General features: G+C 42.9%; 1 protein-coding gene and 1 non-coding gene across 2 annotated transcripts in view; one reads left to right on the top strand and one right to left on the bottom strand.

Annotated features, from left to right (window-relative positions):
- Positions 1 to 14,167, top strand: part of Cbl (Cbl proto-oncogene) — an 89,904-nt gene that overhangs the window by 62,293 nt on the left and 13,444 nt on the right. Inside the window, exons 6-11 of the mRNA XM_004667369.2 lie at positions 1,466 to 1,603; positions 5,379 to 5,466; positions 5,819 to 5,950; positions 6,405 to 6,608; positions 12,218 to 12,349; positions 12,439 to 12,816. Of these exons, the coding sequence (XP_004667426.1) occupies positions 1,466 to 1,603; positions 5,379 to 5,466; positions 5,819 to 5,950; positions 6,405 to 6,608; positions 12,218 to 12,349; positions 12,439 to 12,816 (1,072 nt within the window). The remainder of the gene's footprint in view (positions 1 to 1,465; positions 1,604 to 5,378; positions 5,467 to 5,818; positions 5,951 to 6,404; positions 6,609 to 12,217; positions 12,350 to 12,438; positions 12,817 to 14,167) is intronic.
- On the bottom strand, positions 37 to 143 carry LOC123459620. Its single transcript, XR_006636379.1, has one exon. It is a non-coding gene; the product is annotated as a U6 spliceosomal RNA (small nuclear RNA).

The following is a 14,167-nucleotide window of genomic DNA, read 5'->3' as shown; positions in this document are numbered from 1 at the left end:
TTTAATTTTTTTTTCCCTGCTTGATCTTTTTTTTAAAAAAATATGGAACGCTTCACGATTTTGTGTGTCATCCTTGAGCAGAGGCCATGCTAATCTTCTCTGTATCGTTCCAATTTTAGTATATGTGCTGCCAAAGTGAGCACACATTATGTGTTTTATTCAAATCAAATAATGGATTTCCTTATTAAATTTTCAACATATTTAGTTTTTTTTTTTAATTTTTTTTTTTTGCTCATTTTTTATTTATTTGAGAGCAACAGACATAGAGAGAAAGACAGATAGAGGGAGAGAGAGAGAATGGGCGCGCCAGGGCTTCCAGCCTCTGCAAACGAACTCCAGACGCGTGCGCCCCCTTGTGCATCTGGCTAACGTGGGACCTGGGGAACCGAGCCTCGAACCGGGGTCCTTAGGCTTCACAGTCAAGCGCTTAACCGCTAAGCCACGTCTCCAGCCCCATATTTAGTTTTTATTGTGTCACTGCTCCCCCCAGAAGTTATTCATGATGCTTGTTTTTAGTTTTTTTTCTGTCTTGCCTTCTACCTTAATAACAGCCTATATATTAAAAGTTTTGGCCAGGCATGGTGGCACACGCTTTAATCCTAGTACTTGGGAGGCTGAGGTGGGAGGATAACTGAATTTGAGGCCACCCTGAGACTACATAGTGAATTCCAGGTCAGCCTGGGCTAGACTAGGACTCTACCTCACAAAATAAGAAAATAAGTAATAAATAAAAAGTAAAAAATAAAGCTGGATGCATAAAGTGGTACATGTATCTGGAGTGTGTTTCAGTGGCAAGAGGCCCTGGTGTGCCCATTCTCTCTCTCCTTGAAAATAAAATTTAAGCCTGGATATCCATGACCTCACAGTGCCTGACACTACCTACACAAGACCATCATAAGAGGAGGAAAAGATCATGACATCAAAATAAAAGAGAGACTGATTGAGATGGGGAGGGGATATGATGGAGAATAGAGTTTCAAAGGGGAAAGTGGGGGGGTATTACCATGGGATATTTTTCTTTTTTTTTTTTTTTTTTTGGTTTTTCGAGGTAGGGTCTCACTCTGGTCCAGGCTGACCTGGAATTAACTCTGTCATCTCAGGGTGACCTTGAACTCATGGCAATCCTCCTACCTCTGCCTCCCGAGTGCTGGGATTAAAGGCGTGCACCACCACGCCCGGCTTTTTTGTTTGTTTTTCTTTTCTTTTTTTTTTTGGGGGGGGATATTTTTTATAATCATAGAAGTTGTTAATAAAAATCAAAAAAAGCCGGGCGTGGTGGCACATGCCTTTAATCCCAGCACTCAGGAGGCAGAGGTAGGAGGATTGCCATGAGTTCGAGGCCACCCTGAGATTCCATAGTGAATTCCAGGTCAGCCTGGACTAGAGTGAGACCCTACCTCGAAAAACCAAAAAAATAGAAAAGAAAATTTAAAAAATTTAAAAAAGTTTTATTCTCTGTTCACAGTTATATCTTCCGACTGAGCTGTACTCGTCTGGGTCAGTGGGCTATTGGATATGTTACTGCGGATGGAAACATTCTGCAAACAATCCCTCACAATAAACCTCTCTTCCAAGCACTGATTGATGGCTTCAGGGAAGGCTTGTGAGTACCACTGCTTTCCATCTTCTACTAAGTCTAGAAACTTAGGGATTTGAATGTTTCATTGTTAATAGCTTTATTCCACGTTTCTCTTACACATTAAGAGTCTTGAAACAGGGCTGGAGGGATGGCTTAGCAGTTAAGGCATTTGCCTGCAAAGCCAAAGGACCCAGGTTCAATTCCTCAGGACCCATGTTAGCCAGATGCACAAGGGGGCACACGTGTCTGGAGTTCATTTGCAGTGGCTGGAGGCCCTGGTGCACCCATTCTCTCAGTCTCCCTCTTTCTCTGTCAAAAAAAAAAAAAAGTCCTGAACTAGGACTGGATATGGTGGCACATGCGTTTAATCTCAGCACCTGGGAGGCAGAGGTGGGAGGATCGCCATGAGTTCGAGGCTACCCTGAGACTACCTAGTGAATTCCAGGTTAGCCTGAGCTTGAGTGAAACCCTACCTTGAAAACAACAACCAACAACAACAAATAAAGTCCCAAATCATAGCCTTGAGATTCTGTAGGGATTCCCTCAGTGACACTGCTTCCCCCCCCCACCAAGTAACTTATTGGCAAGTTTATATTAGATTCAAAAACAAGAGAGGATGAGGGCTGGAGAGATGGCTTAGCAGTTAAGCGCTTGCCTGTGAAGCCTAACGACCCCAGTTTGAGGCTAGTTTCCCCAGGACCCATGTAAACCAGATGGATGCATCTGGAGTTCGTTTGCAGTGGCTGGAGGCCCCGATATGCCCATTCTCTCTCTCTCTCCTTCCCTTCCTCCCCCCTGCCTCTTTCTCTCTTTGTCACTCTCAAAAAAAAAAAAAAAAGGATCCAATGAGCTCAACATAGTGGCACACACCTTTAATCCCAGCACTTGGGAGACAGAGGTAGGTGGATCAACTTAAGGTTGAGGCCAGTTTGAGACTACATAGTGAATTTCAACCTGGGCTAGAGCAAGACCCTACCTGGAAAAAAAAAATGTGAGGAAACTTTACCAATTATTTAATCTGCCTTTGTCCTGATTATGTTATGGTTTAGCAACATTTCTTCTGATTTTCCTAGAGTTTGCTGATATTTATGAATTCACTATGTAGTCTCAAGTTGGCCTCAAACTCACAGTGGTCCTTCTACCACTGCTTCCTGAATGCTTGGATTAAAGGAGTGCACCACCATGCCTGGCCCCTTTTTGGAATTAGAATTCATTTCCAGTCAGTAAGCACTGGCAACACTGTTGACTAGGTATCAGAAAACTAGCTTGCATTTGAAGGTGATTAGGAAAACTCATTTTCCATTAAGTATTGCTTTCTAGTAGCATTGTTGTTAAAAGAGGTGCTGCCCTATAATCTGTATAGTTTGATACTGGATGCCCCCGGGCAGATAACCTCAATGGTTTCATTTGTTTCCCATTAAAAAACTTTTAAATTAATATTTGTATAAGCAAAAATATTTTAGGCCTTTGGAATGGAGAGATGGCTTAGTGGTTAAGACACTTGCCTACAAAGCCTAAAAACCAATGTTTGATTCCCCAGTACCCATGTAAGCAGATGCACAAGGGGGTGTAAATGTCTGGAGTGAGTTTGCAGTGACTAGAGGCCCTACTGTACCTGTTCTGTCTCTCAATAAATATAATGTTAAAATATTACAGGTTTTTGCCCAAAAGCAGGGTGTGGTGACATAAGCCTCAGTTCTCTAGAAATTTTATATATATAGCTTTTATCTTATTTATTTATTTATTTATTTATTTGAGGGAGGGAGAGGGGGAGAGAGAGAGAATGGGCACATCAGGGCTCTCACCTTCAGCCTCGGCAAATAAACTCCAGACACATGAACCACCTTGTTGTATCTGGCTTACATGGGTCCTGGGGAATCGAGCCTGGGTCCTTCATCTTTGCAGGCAAGTGCCTTAACTGCTAAGCCATCTCTCCAGCCCAAATATATTTTTGTTTTGTTTTTTGTTTTGTTTTTCAAGGTAGCATCTTACTCTAGCCCAGGCTAACTTGAAATTCAGTGTGTAGCTTCAGGCTGACTTCGAACTTCACGATCCTTTTCTCAATTTTAATTAACATTTTCCATGATTATAAAAAGTATCCCATGGTAATACCCCCCCCCTTTCCCCTTTGAAATTCCATTCTCACCTAGTCTCTCTTTTATTTTGATGTCATGGTCTTTTCCTCCTCTTATGATGGTCTTGTGTAGGTAGTGTCAGGCACTATGAGGTCATGGATATCCAGGCCATTTTATGTCTGGAGGGAGCACGTTGTAAGGAGACCAACCCTTCCTTTGGCTCTTATATACTTTCCGCCACCTCTTCCACATTAGACCCTGAGCCTTGGAAGGTGTGATCGAGATGTTACTCAGTACTCCAGTCACTTCTTTCCAGCACTATGATACCTTCTGAATCATCCCAAAGTCACTGCCATCTGAAAAGAGAAGATTCTCTACCCAAAGTGAGAGTAGCGTTAATATAAGGGTATAAATATTAAGAGAAGTGCTTACTGGGCAGTTTGATAAGCATAGTATATGCATTTTTCCAGACATCAGCAGATGTTATACCCCTAGGGCTCATGACTACCCCTGTTTTAAGTTTTCAGTATGTTTCCCCCCCCATGGAGCGGGCCTCCAGTCCAATTGGAGGGCAGTTGGTTTCCACCATGACAGATGTGCCACCATTGTACCCGTTGGCTCATTTGCTGGCCCAGAAATTTTGAGGCCATCCTGGGTGGACTACAACCAAAAGATAAACAAGTGGTATTTATAACTCGTGACTGGTCATCTGTTGCTTAAAATAGAGGTTGTGGGGGCTGGAGAGATGGCTTAGCAGTTAAGACCCTTGCCTGTGAAACCTAAGGACCCAGGTTCAGTTCCCCAGTACCCACATAAGCCAGATACACAAAGTGGCACATGCATGTGGAGTTTGTTTGCCGTGGCTAGAGGCCCTAGTTTACCCATTCTCTCTGTGCCGTCTTCCTTCTTGCTCATGCTTTCATAAATAAATAAAATAGAGGTTGAAAAATATAACTTGTCAGCCAGATGTTTTGGTACAGCTTGCAAGCCAAAAAAAGTTATTTGATTTTTTTTTTGTTGTTGTTGTTTTTAGGTAGGATCTCACTCTAGCCCCGGGCTGACTTGGGACTCACTGCAGTCGCAAATTGGCCTTGAACTCAAAGCAATTCTCCTACCTCTGCTTTGCAGGTGTTGGGATAAAAGGCACACACTGCATACACGGCTTGACTTTTTAAAAATATATTTTTAAAGTTTTTGTTTATTTTTATTTATTTATTTGAGAGCTGCAGAAAGAGAAAGAGGCACAGAGAGAGAGAGAGAGAGAACGGCAGAGAATGTGTGCATGAGGGCTTCCAGCTACTGCAAATGAGCTCCAGATGCGTTCGCCTCCTTGTGCATCTGGCTAACGTGGGTCCTGGGGAATCGAGCCTCGACCCAGGGCCCTTAGGATTCCCAGGCAAGCACTTAACTGCTAAGCCATCTCTCCAGCTCATGGCTTGACTTTTTAAAGTATGGTAGATATATATTTGTCTACATTAGCTTTTACTAAAACATTGACTTCAGCTGGGCATGGTGGTGAATGCCTTTAATCCCAGCACTCAGGAGGCAGAGGTAAGAGAATTGCCTTGAATTTGAGGTCACCCTGAGACTCCATAGTGAATTCTAGGTCAGCCTGGGCTAGAGTGAGACCCTACCTCAGGAAACAAAATACAAAACCCAAAAAAAAAACAAAAAAAACAAAACTGACTTCGATAAAATGCCAAGGATGGTTCCTCTTTTTACAGCTACTTATTTCCTGATGGACGAAATCAGAATCCTGACCTGACAGGCTTATGTGAGCCAACTCCTCAAGATCACATCAAAGTGACCCAGGTGGGTTTTTTTATATTTTACGTTTTGGTCATATCATCAGTGCCAAGCTTGTGGATATATATACTTAGACTTTATAGAACTGACTATACAACCTAAGTGAATGTAATACTTTGCTTTTTAACTGTTGACAAGATCAGCGAGTTGGTGTGTATGATATCTCTTTAAACCATACAACCTATACTAGTACCAAGAGTAGGTGCTTTCTGGTTTAATGAGTGAGCATTGACTACTGTTGTGACAATTTTCTTAGAGTAAATCTGTATAGAAAAGAACTTTTGAATTTTCTTGTTAGCATTTGTGGTTGCAGGTATTCATCCAACACGTGATCTTTTATTAATGTTTTTAATCAAAGGAACAATATGAATTATACTGTGAGATGGGTTCCACATTTCAACTATGTAAAATATGTGCCGAAAATGATAAGGATGTAAAGATTGAGCCCTGTGGACACCTCATGTGCACATCCTGTCTTACATCCTGGCAGGTATGGATCCAAGCCATGCATTTTCTCCACTATGTGATTACTCTGAAGACTTGGATATTATATATCCTTTATAAATACAAAGTGTGGCCTGGTTTGTGGGGTAGGTTTAATTTTTTTAATTAGCCCCTCCCTCCCCTTCCTCCTGTTTCTTATTTCTTTTACTTTTCTTTCTTTAAGGCAAGGCCCCATGTAGCCCATGCTGCCTTAAACTCACTTTGTAGCTAAGGGTAACTTTGAACTCTTGGTCCTTCTACCTGGACCTAAGTGCTTCTCTCTTTCTCTTTCTCTTTCTAATGAGGATTAAATCAGGGCCTTCCTTCACACCAAGCACACACACACTACCTCTGAGCTATTCTTCTCTTCAATTGCATTCCTGTTTCTAGAAAGTATGTTTGTTAGTGGAGAAATGCATTAAGTATCTTAAGGTATCTCTTAATATCTGCTTCCTCTGCAGGAATCAGAAGGTCAGGGCTGTCCTTTCTGCCGATGTGAAATCAAAGGTACTGAGCCCATTGTGGTAGATCCATTTGATCCTAGAGGAAGTGGCAGCTTGTTGAGGCAAGGGGCAGAAGGATCTCCCTCCCCAAATTATGAAGATGATGATGATGAACGGGCTGACGATTCTCTGTTCATGATGAAGGAGTTGGCAGGTGCCAAGGTAAGGCTGCAATTTTCAGGGATTGGGAATATAGCTCACTTTCCTAGCATGCATGAGAGCCTAGATCTTACCTTCTGCACTGAAAAAAAAAAGGGGCCTGGAGAGATGGCTCAGCAATTAAAGTGCTTGCTTGCAAAGCCCAACTGCATTGGTTTGATTCCCTAGTACCTACATAAAGCCAGATGCACAAAATGTATGTGTCTGGAGTTCAGTTGGAGTGACAGGAAGCTCTGGAATGCTCATTCTCCTTCTCTGCTTGCAAATAAATAATAAGTAAAAATAAAAATTTAGTTGGACATGGTAACAAATGCCTTTAATCCCAATACCCGGGAGGCAGAGGTAGGAGGATTGCCCTGAGTTCAAGGCCACCCTGAGACTACTTAGTGAATTCCATATGACCTGGGCTAGAGTGAAATCCTACCTCGAAAAACCAAAAATAAAATAATAATAATACAGAAAAATAAAAGAGCCAGGTGTGGTGGTGTACACCTTTAATTCCAGCACTCGGGAGGCAGAGGTAGAAAGATTGCTGTGAGTTCAAGGCCAACCTGAAACTACAGAATGAGATCTAGGTCAAGCCTGAGCTAGAGCGAGACCCTACTTCGAAAAACCAAATAAATAAATAATAAAAACAAATAAAAAATAGATAAGTAGGGCAGGAAAGATAGTGGTTAAGGCACTTGCCTGTGAAGCCTAAGGACCCATGTTCAACTCTTCAGATCCCACGTAACAAAGGTTAGGCAAGCGCAATGTCATATGTATCCACTAAGTGGTGGGCCATTTCTCCCCCCTTCCACCCAAATAAAAATAAGGCCGATATGGTGGCACGTACCTTTAGTCCCAGCACTTGGGAGATAGAGGTAGGAGGATCACTGCGTGTTTGAGGCCAGCCTGAGACTCCATAGTACCTGGACTAGAGTGAAACCCTACTTCGAAAGACCAAAAAAAGAGTTTTCTATTATGATGACAAATGCCTAAGATAAATCAACTCATAAAGAGAAACTCTACCTTGAAAAACAAAAACAAAAAAATATATATTTTATTTGCAAGGTTTGGGGAGAGGAAAAGAGGGATCGATAGAATGGGCGCACCAGGGCCTCTTGCTACTGTAAATGAACTCCAGACACATGCCACTTTGAGCATCTGGCTTTAAATGGGTACTGGAGAATCAAACCCAGGCCATCAGGCTTTGCAAACAAGTTCTTTAACCACTGAGCAATCTCTAACCCCGCTGAATCTATTTTTTTTTTAAATTTAGAGAGAAAGAGAGAATTGGTGTGCCAGGGCCTCAGCTACTGAAGTGAAACTCCAGATGCTTGGGCTTGCCTCACCTTTGTGCATCTGGCTTACGTGGGATCTGGAGAGTCGAACATGGGTCCTTAGGCTTCACAGACAAGCACCTTAACCACTAAGCCATCTCTTCAGCCCCCACTTTGTGTGTGTTTATTTATTTTTTGTTTTTGTTTTTTCGAGGTAGGGTCTCATTATTCTAGCTCAGGCTGACGTGGAATTCACTATGTATTTTCAAGGTGGCCTTGAATTTAAAGTGTTCCTCCTACCTCTGCCTCTGAAGTGCCAAGATTAAAAGCATGTGCCACAATGTCTCACTTCTTTTGTTTTTTTGAGGTAGGGTCTCACTGTAGCACTCACTTTAATCCCAGGCTGGTTTCAAACTCACATCAATTCTCTTACTGCTGCCTCTCACATGCTATGATTAAAGGTACATACCACTGTGGCTGGCTAAGTATTATTTCTTAGACAACTTCTGTTTTTATTGTTTTCTTTCCTGGAACTTTATTACATGCTGTGATTAAAGAACATTGTAAGAATCAGTTATGGTAGCTGGAGAGATGGCTTAGTGGGTAAAGGTGCTTATTTACAAAGCCTGCCAGCCTGGGTTCAATTCCCCAGTACCCATGTAAAACCAGATGCACAAAGTAGCATCTGGAGGTCCCACATACAAACCTCCCTCTCTGCTTGCAAATAGTAGATAAGAATTTTATAAAGAAAATAATCATCATGTTGTGCTGTGAACTGAAGAATATAATTACTTCATCTCTCCACATTTATGAAGAGGGAGCCTTCCAAATTGGGTAAAACCATACCATTCTGGAAATACTGAAGAGACAGCCTGACTAAAGAAGCAGTGACAACACTAGGGAGTTGTGTCAGGGAAACCAGCGTCCAGACTTGGGACTCAGAGCATTACATGACATGGGGAATTACTGTCGGTTCTTTGTTTGTACAGCATTTAAGGAGAGCCAAGCTAATAGAGTAGAAATACTGGTCAGAGCCTAGGCGCGGTGGTGCTGCACGCCTTTAATCCCAGCACTTGGGAGGTAGAGGTAGGAGTTCAAGGGCACCCCGAGACTTCCGTAGTGAATTCCATGTCAGTCTGAGCTAGAGTGAGAAATCTTACCTGGAAAAACCAAAAGAAAGTAAAAAAATCCTGGTCAGGGGCTGGAGAGATGGCTGAATACTTAAGGCGCTTGCCTGCAAAACCTAAGGACCCAGGTTCAATTCCTCAGTACCCACATAAGCCAGATGCACAAGATGGTGCATGTGTCTAGAGTTTGCAGTGGCTAGAGGCCCTGTTGTATCCATCCTATCTGCTTTTTTTTTCTCACTCTCTCTCAAAATATTTAAAATAAGTAAATAAAAGCAAGTAGCTATAAGGGCTTTTTTTCCTCTTTCACCACCTAGCACTAAGGACAGAGCTGAGTAGGAGAGGGGTAGTTTTCTGTCATCCTTCATAGGTGTTTACAGAATATACGTGAGGTCTATCGGTGTTATGTATATATGTATATGCAAAGTAGCTTTTTTTGTTTTTTTTTTTTCAAACCAATATACAACATCAGTCTCCCAACAAGCTGCCTAGGAGAATAACATTTAAGACGCAAAATAAGAAAAGTAATTCTCTTTGGGTTGTTGGTATGGGTTCTGAGATTTTTTATTTTTTACTTGTTTGAGACAGAGAAATAGGCAGATAGAGAATGGGAGCGCCAGGGCCTTCAGCCGCTGCAAAGGAACTCCAGAAGCATGTGTCACCTTGCACATCTTGTTTACGTGGGAACCTAGGTTCTTTGCCTTTGCAGGCAAACAACCTTAACTGCTAAGCCATCACTCCAACCCTGTGTTCCTAGTTTTAGTCTTGACAAAATTATTTTCAGTCTCAAAAGTTGAAGAAAGCCAGGCTTAGTGTTGCACATCTTTAATCCCAGCACTCGGGAGGCGGAGCTTTATTACAGGAGGATCACTACGAGTTCGAGGTCACCCTGAGACTACATAGTGAATTCCAGCTCAGCCTAGGCTACAATGAAACCCTACCTCAGGAGAAAAAAAAAAAAAAAAAGGTGAAGAAGTAGAATATTGTACTAAATCTCGAGCTTTTTGTAGAACTGCCTTTCTAGATGAATTTGCCTGTAGCCTGCCATCTGTGATTGAGAGTGCCCTCTTATGGTGATATAAAAGTAGTTCAGGACTCTGAAAGTTTTTTTTTTTTTTAATTTTTTTTTAATTTCAGAGAGAAAGAAGCAGATAGAGAGAATACATGTATCAGGGCCTGCAGCCACTGCAAACGAACTCCAGACAAGTGCGCCCCCTTGTGCATCTGGCTAATGTGGGTCTTGGGGAATCAAGCCTCGAACCGGGCCTTAGGTTCACAGGCAAATGCTTAACCGCTGTGCCATCTCTCCAGCCCTCTCTGGAAGTTTTGTTTGCTTTTTTAGTTTTTTGAGGTAGGGTCTCTGACCCAGGCTGACCTGGAATTCACTCTGAAGTCTCAGGGTGGCCTTGAACTCATGGCAATCCTACTTCTGCCTTCTGAGATTAAAGGTGTGTACCACCATGCCTAGTTTATATTGTCCCCTTTCTAGCTAACCTGCTGCTGCATGTATCCTCTAGCTTTTCCCAAGACCAGTTGCAGCTAGGGAAGGGCAAGAGGAAAGAGTTTCTGGAATGCCAGGTGAGGGTTTTGTGGCCCTTCCCACCTCCCGCTATTTCAGTAGCTTTATTACAACAGCTGTAAACCTGACTATGTCCGTGTTGGTCATCTTCAGACTGCCATGTTAGTGAGCAAAGCATTTTTCACTCCAGGACGGCTTTTTGTTACAGCTGGGGAAAATGCCACAGAACTGTGTATATGTACATGTGCATGTTGTTGCAGGAGTTTGGGAATGTGCTTGTCATGGCACCTCAGGTGTCAGCCTTTGTCTTATGGCTTGTGTTTTGTTTGCTTTCTGTAGTTTCAGAAGTAAGGTTGCATTACAGCCCAGGCTGACTTGGAGCTCACTCTGTAGTCCCAGACTGGCCTCCAATTCATGGTGATCCTTCTCCCTCATCCTCCCAAGTGCTGGGACTAAAGCCATGCACCACCTTGGTTTTGGAGGGGAGTCTGTATTGTTCACGGCTTATGTACATGAGTTAGCTGCCCTACAAGCTTTCAGGACTTCTCCTGTTTCTGCTTTATCTTGCCATGGGAAGACTTGGGTTGCAGATGCTTACCAGTGCTACCAGCATTTACATGGGCTCAGGGGTTCTGGTCTTGGTTTGTCATGCTTTGTGGCAAGGGCTTTACCAGTGAACCATCTCTCCAGCTAGCCTGCTACCTGTATGTACCTGAGGATGACCTTGAACTCTTGATCCTCCTGTCTCCAGATCACAAGTGCTATTATAGGCATACACCACCACACTGGGCTTTATGTGGTGCTGGGGAAGGAACTTGGGCCTTTTTGTATGCATGACAGGGAGTTCTCCCTACTTATCCATCCCAGTTTAAAAAATATATATATAACTTCTATACTTTCAGATAACAAACCATGGTATTTCCCTCACTTTCCCCTTCATAACTCTGCTCTCTGTCAGATCCCCTCCCTCTCTCCATTAGTCTCTCTTTTAATTTGATGTCATCATCATTTTCTCCTATTATGAGGGTCTTGTAATGGGTATTGCTAGGCACTGTGAGTTCTTAGATATTGAGGCCAAATTCTTTCCACCAGTTGTATGTAAGGAGTGGTACCCTTCCTTTGGCTTTCACATTCTTTCTGCCACCTCTTCCACAATGGACCCTGAGCCTTGGAGGGTATGACATGTTTCAGTGCTGGACACTCCTCTGTCCCTTCTTCTCAGCACTATGTTACCTTTAGGGTCATCACCATCTGAAAAGAGATGCTTCTCTAACAAGAAATGAGAGTAGCATTAATATATGAGTGTGAACATTCAGTATAGTGCTTTCACGACAATTTGGTGAGAGTAATATATGCATTTATTCAGACAAGAGCAGCCTTTATACTCCTAAGGCTCATGACCTCCCCTGCCATAGGCTTTTGATTAGATTTTCAGTACCAGGCATGTATTCCTGTCCATAGAGTAGACCTTCAGTCCAATTAGAGAGCAGTTGGTTTCCCTCAGAGCAGACATGCCACTGTTGTGCTCTCAGTCATTTGGCTTGTCTGGACAAACTTGAGGTTTCCAGTGTCCACTGTTTTCACCATCCAGCCCAGTCTTTCAAGAGCACCTATGTCTGATTCATTGGCCTTTATAGTCAGTGCTCACATGGTATTTGTTGCCTATAATTTTAGGAGCACCCTGTCACATTTCATTGGTTCTAGGTGGAAAGGCCTCCTTCTCCATTCTCCATGGCCCCACAAGCTTCCCTTCCTCCGGTACCACCTCGACTTGACCTTCTACAACAACGAATATCTGTTCCTCCAAGTGCTTCTGTTCTGGGAGCTGCTGCCAAGGTAACACATTATTTATTTCTGCAGTTTTTGGAGCCTTTAGTTGTGCATTAGTGGGTCTTAATTGATTTGTTTCCATCTTGCTTTCATAGGCTGCTTCTGGCTCCCTTCATAAGGACAAACCATTGCCAATACCTCCCACACTTCGAGATCTTCCTCCGCCACCCCCTCCAGACCGGCCTTACTCTGTTGGAGCAGAAAGCCGGCCTCAGAGACGCCCCCTACCTTGTACACCAGGCGATTGCCCACCTAGAGACAAACTGCCCCCTGTCCCCTCTAGCCGCCTTGGGGACTCATGGTTACCCCGGCCAATCCCAAAAATACCTTTAGCTACTCCAAGCCCCAGTGACCCCTGGACGGGAAGAGAACTAACCAATCGTCACTCACTTCCATTTTCATTACCTTCACAAATGGAGCCCAGAGTAGATGTGCCTAGACTTGGGAGCACTTTCAGTCTGGATAACTCTATGGTGAGTACTAATTTTGAAAATCTGACTATGACTTCATAATTTATAGAGAAAAGAGATTCTTAGGGCTAAGGAGATGGCACAACAGTTAAAGATGTTTACTTTCAAAGCCTTGATGGCCTAGGTTCAGTTCCCCAGCACCCTTGTAAAGCCAAATGGACAAAGTGGCACATGTATCTGAAATTAATTTGTAGCAGGAAGACCCTGGCATAACCATACTCACTTTCTATCTGACACATTCACATACTCTGTCTCTCTCTTAAATAAATGAAAATGTTTCTAGAGAGAGTACGCTTCTTTCCAGTACCAGCAACCATGAGGGCTTAAGCTGCATCTTTAAAAGTAGCTACAGGCCGTGTGTGGTGGCACACACCTTTAATCCCTGCACTTGGGAGGCAGAGGTAGGAGGGTCGCCATGAGTTCGAGGCCACCTGAGTCTACATAGTGAATTCCAGGTCAGCCTGGGCTAGAGTGAGACCCTACCTTGAAAAACAAAGAAGTAGCTAAAGTGGAAATTTTATTTTTTCCTTTCCTATAGAAAAAGAACACATACAATTCATCACATGCCTAAAGCATGAGAGTATTAGAATATGATACTTTTTTTTTTTTTTAACTTTGGCTTTATATAGGATTTCCTTATTTGAGAAAGACAGAAAGAGGAAGAGAGTAGGAATGGGCACACCAGAGCCTCTAGGCATTGCAGATGAACTCCAGATGCATGTGCCACCTTGTACATCTGACGTAGGTGGCAAGTGCCTTAACTGCTAAGCCATCTCTCCAGCCCTAGAAATGGTATTTGTATAGACAACTAATTTATTTGAATTTTTTAAAAAGCCCGTTGTGGTGGTGCACGCCTTTAAATCCAGCTTATGGGAGGCAGAGATAGGATTTGCTATGTGTTCCAGGTCAGCCTGGGTGAAAGTGAGACCCTACCTCAGAAAACCAAAAAAAAAAAAAAAAAAAAAAAAAAAAAAACAACTACAACAATTTAATACAACAAAAGAGTCGTTTCCTGGCTCTGTCTCCCTAACCCTTTCATTTGAATTTCATTTAGTCTAAAAGCAGTGATACTTCTGTCAGATGTGATAACTCGGGTTTGGCACTGACATGGAGGCCTGTGTCTATATGAATATTGTTATGGGCTGGAGAGATGGCTTACTAGTTAAGGTGCATGCCTGTGAAACTTAAGGACCCAAGTCAATTTGTTTGCAGTGGCTAGAGGCCCTGATGTGCCCACTTTCTCTCTCTCTCTCTCTCTCTCTCTCTCTCTCTCTCTCTCTCTCTCTCTCTCTCTGTCCCACCCTCTCTCAAATAAATTAAAAAAAAAAAATCTAGGAGCCGGGCGTGGTGGTGC

This window comes from Jaculus jaculus, chromosome 3 (assembly GCF_020740685.1).
Source record: "Jaculus jaculus isolate mJacJac1 chromosome 3, mJacJac1.mat.Y.cur, whole genome shotgun sequence".
NCBI lineage: Eukaryota > Metazoa > Chordata > Mammalia > Rodentia > Dipodidae > Jaculus > Jaculus jaculus.
Note: the sequence above shows the minus strand (reverse complement) of the source record. Positions and strands in the feature narration are given on the sequence as shown.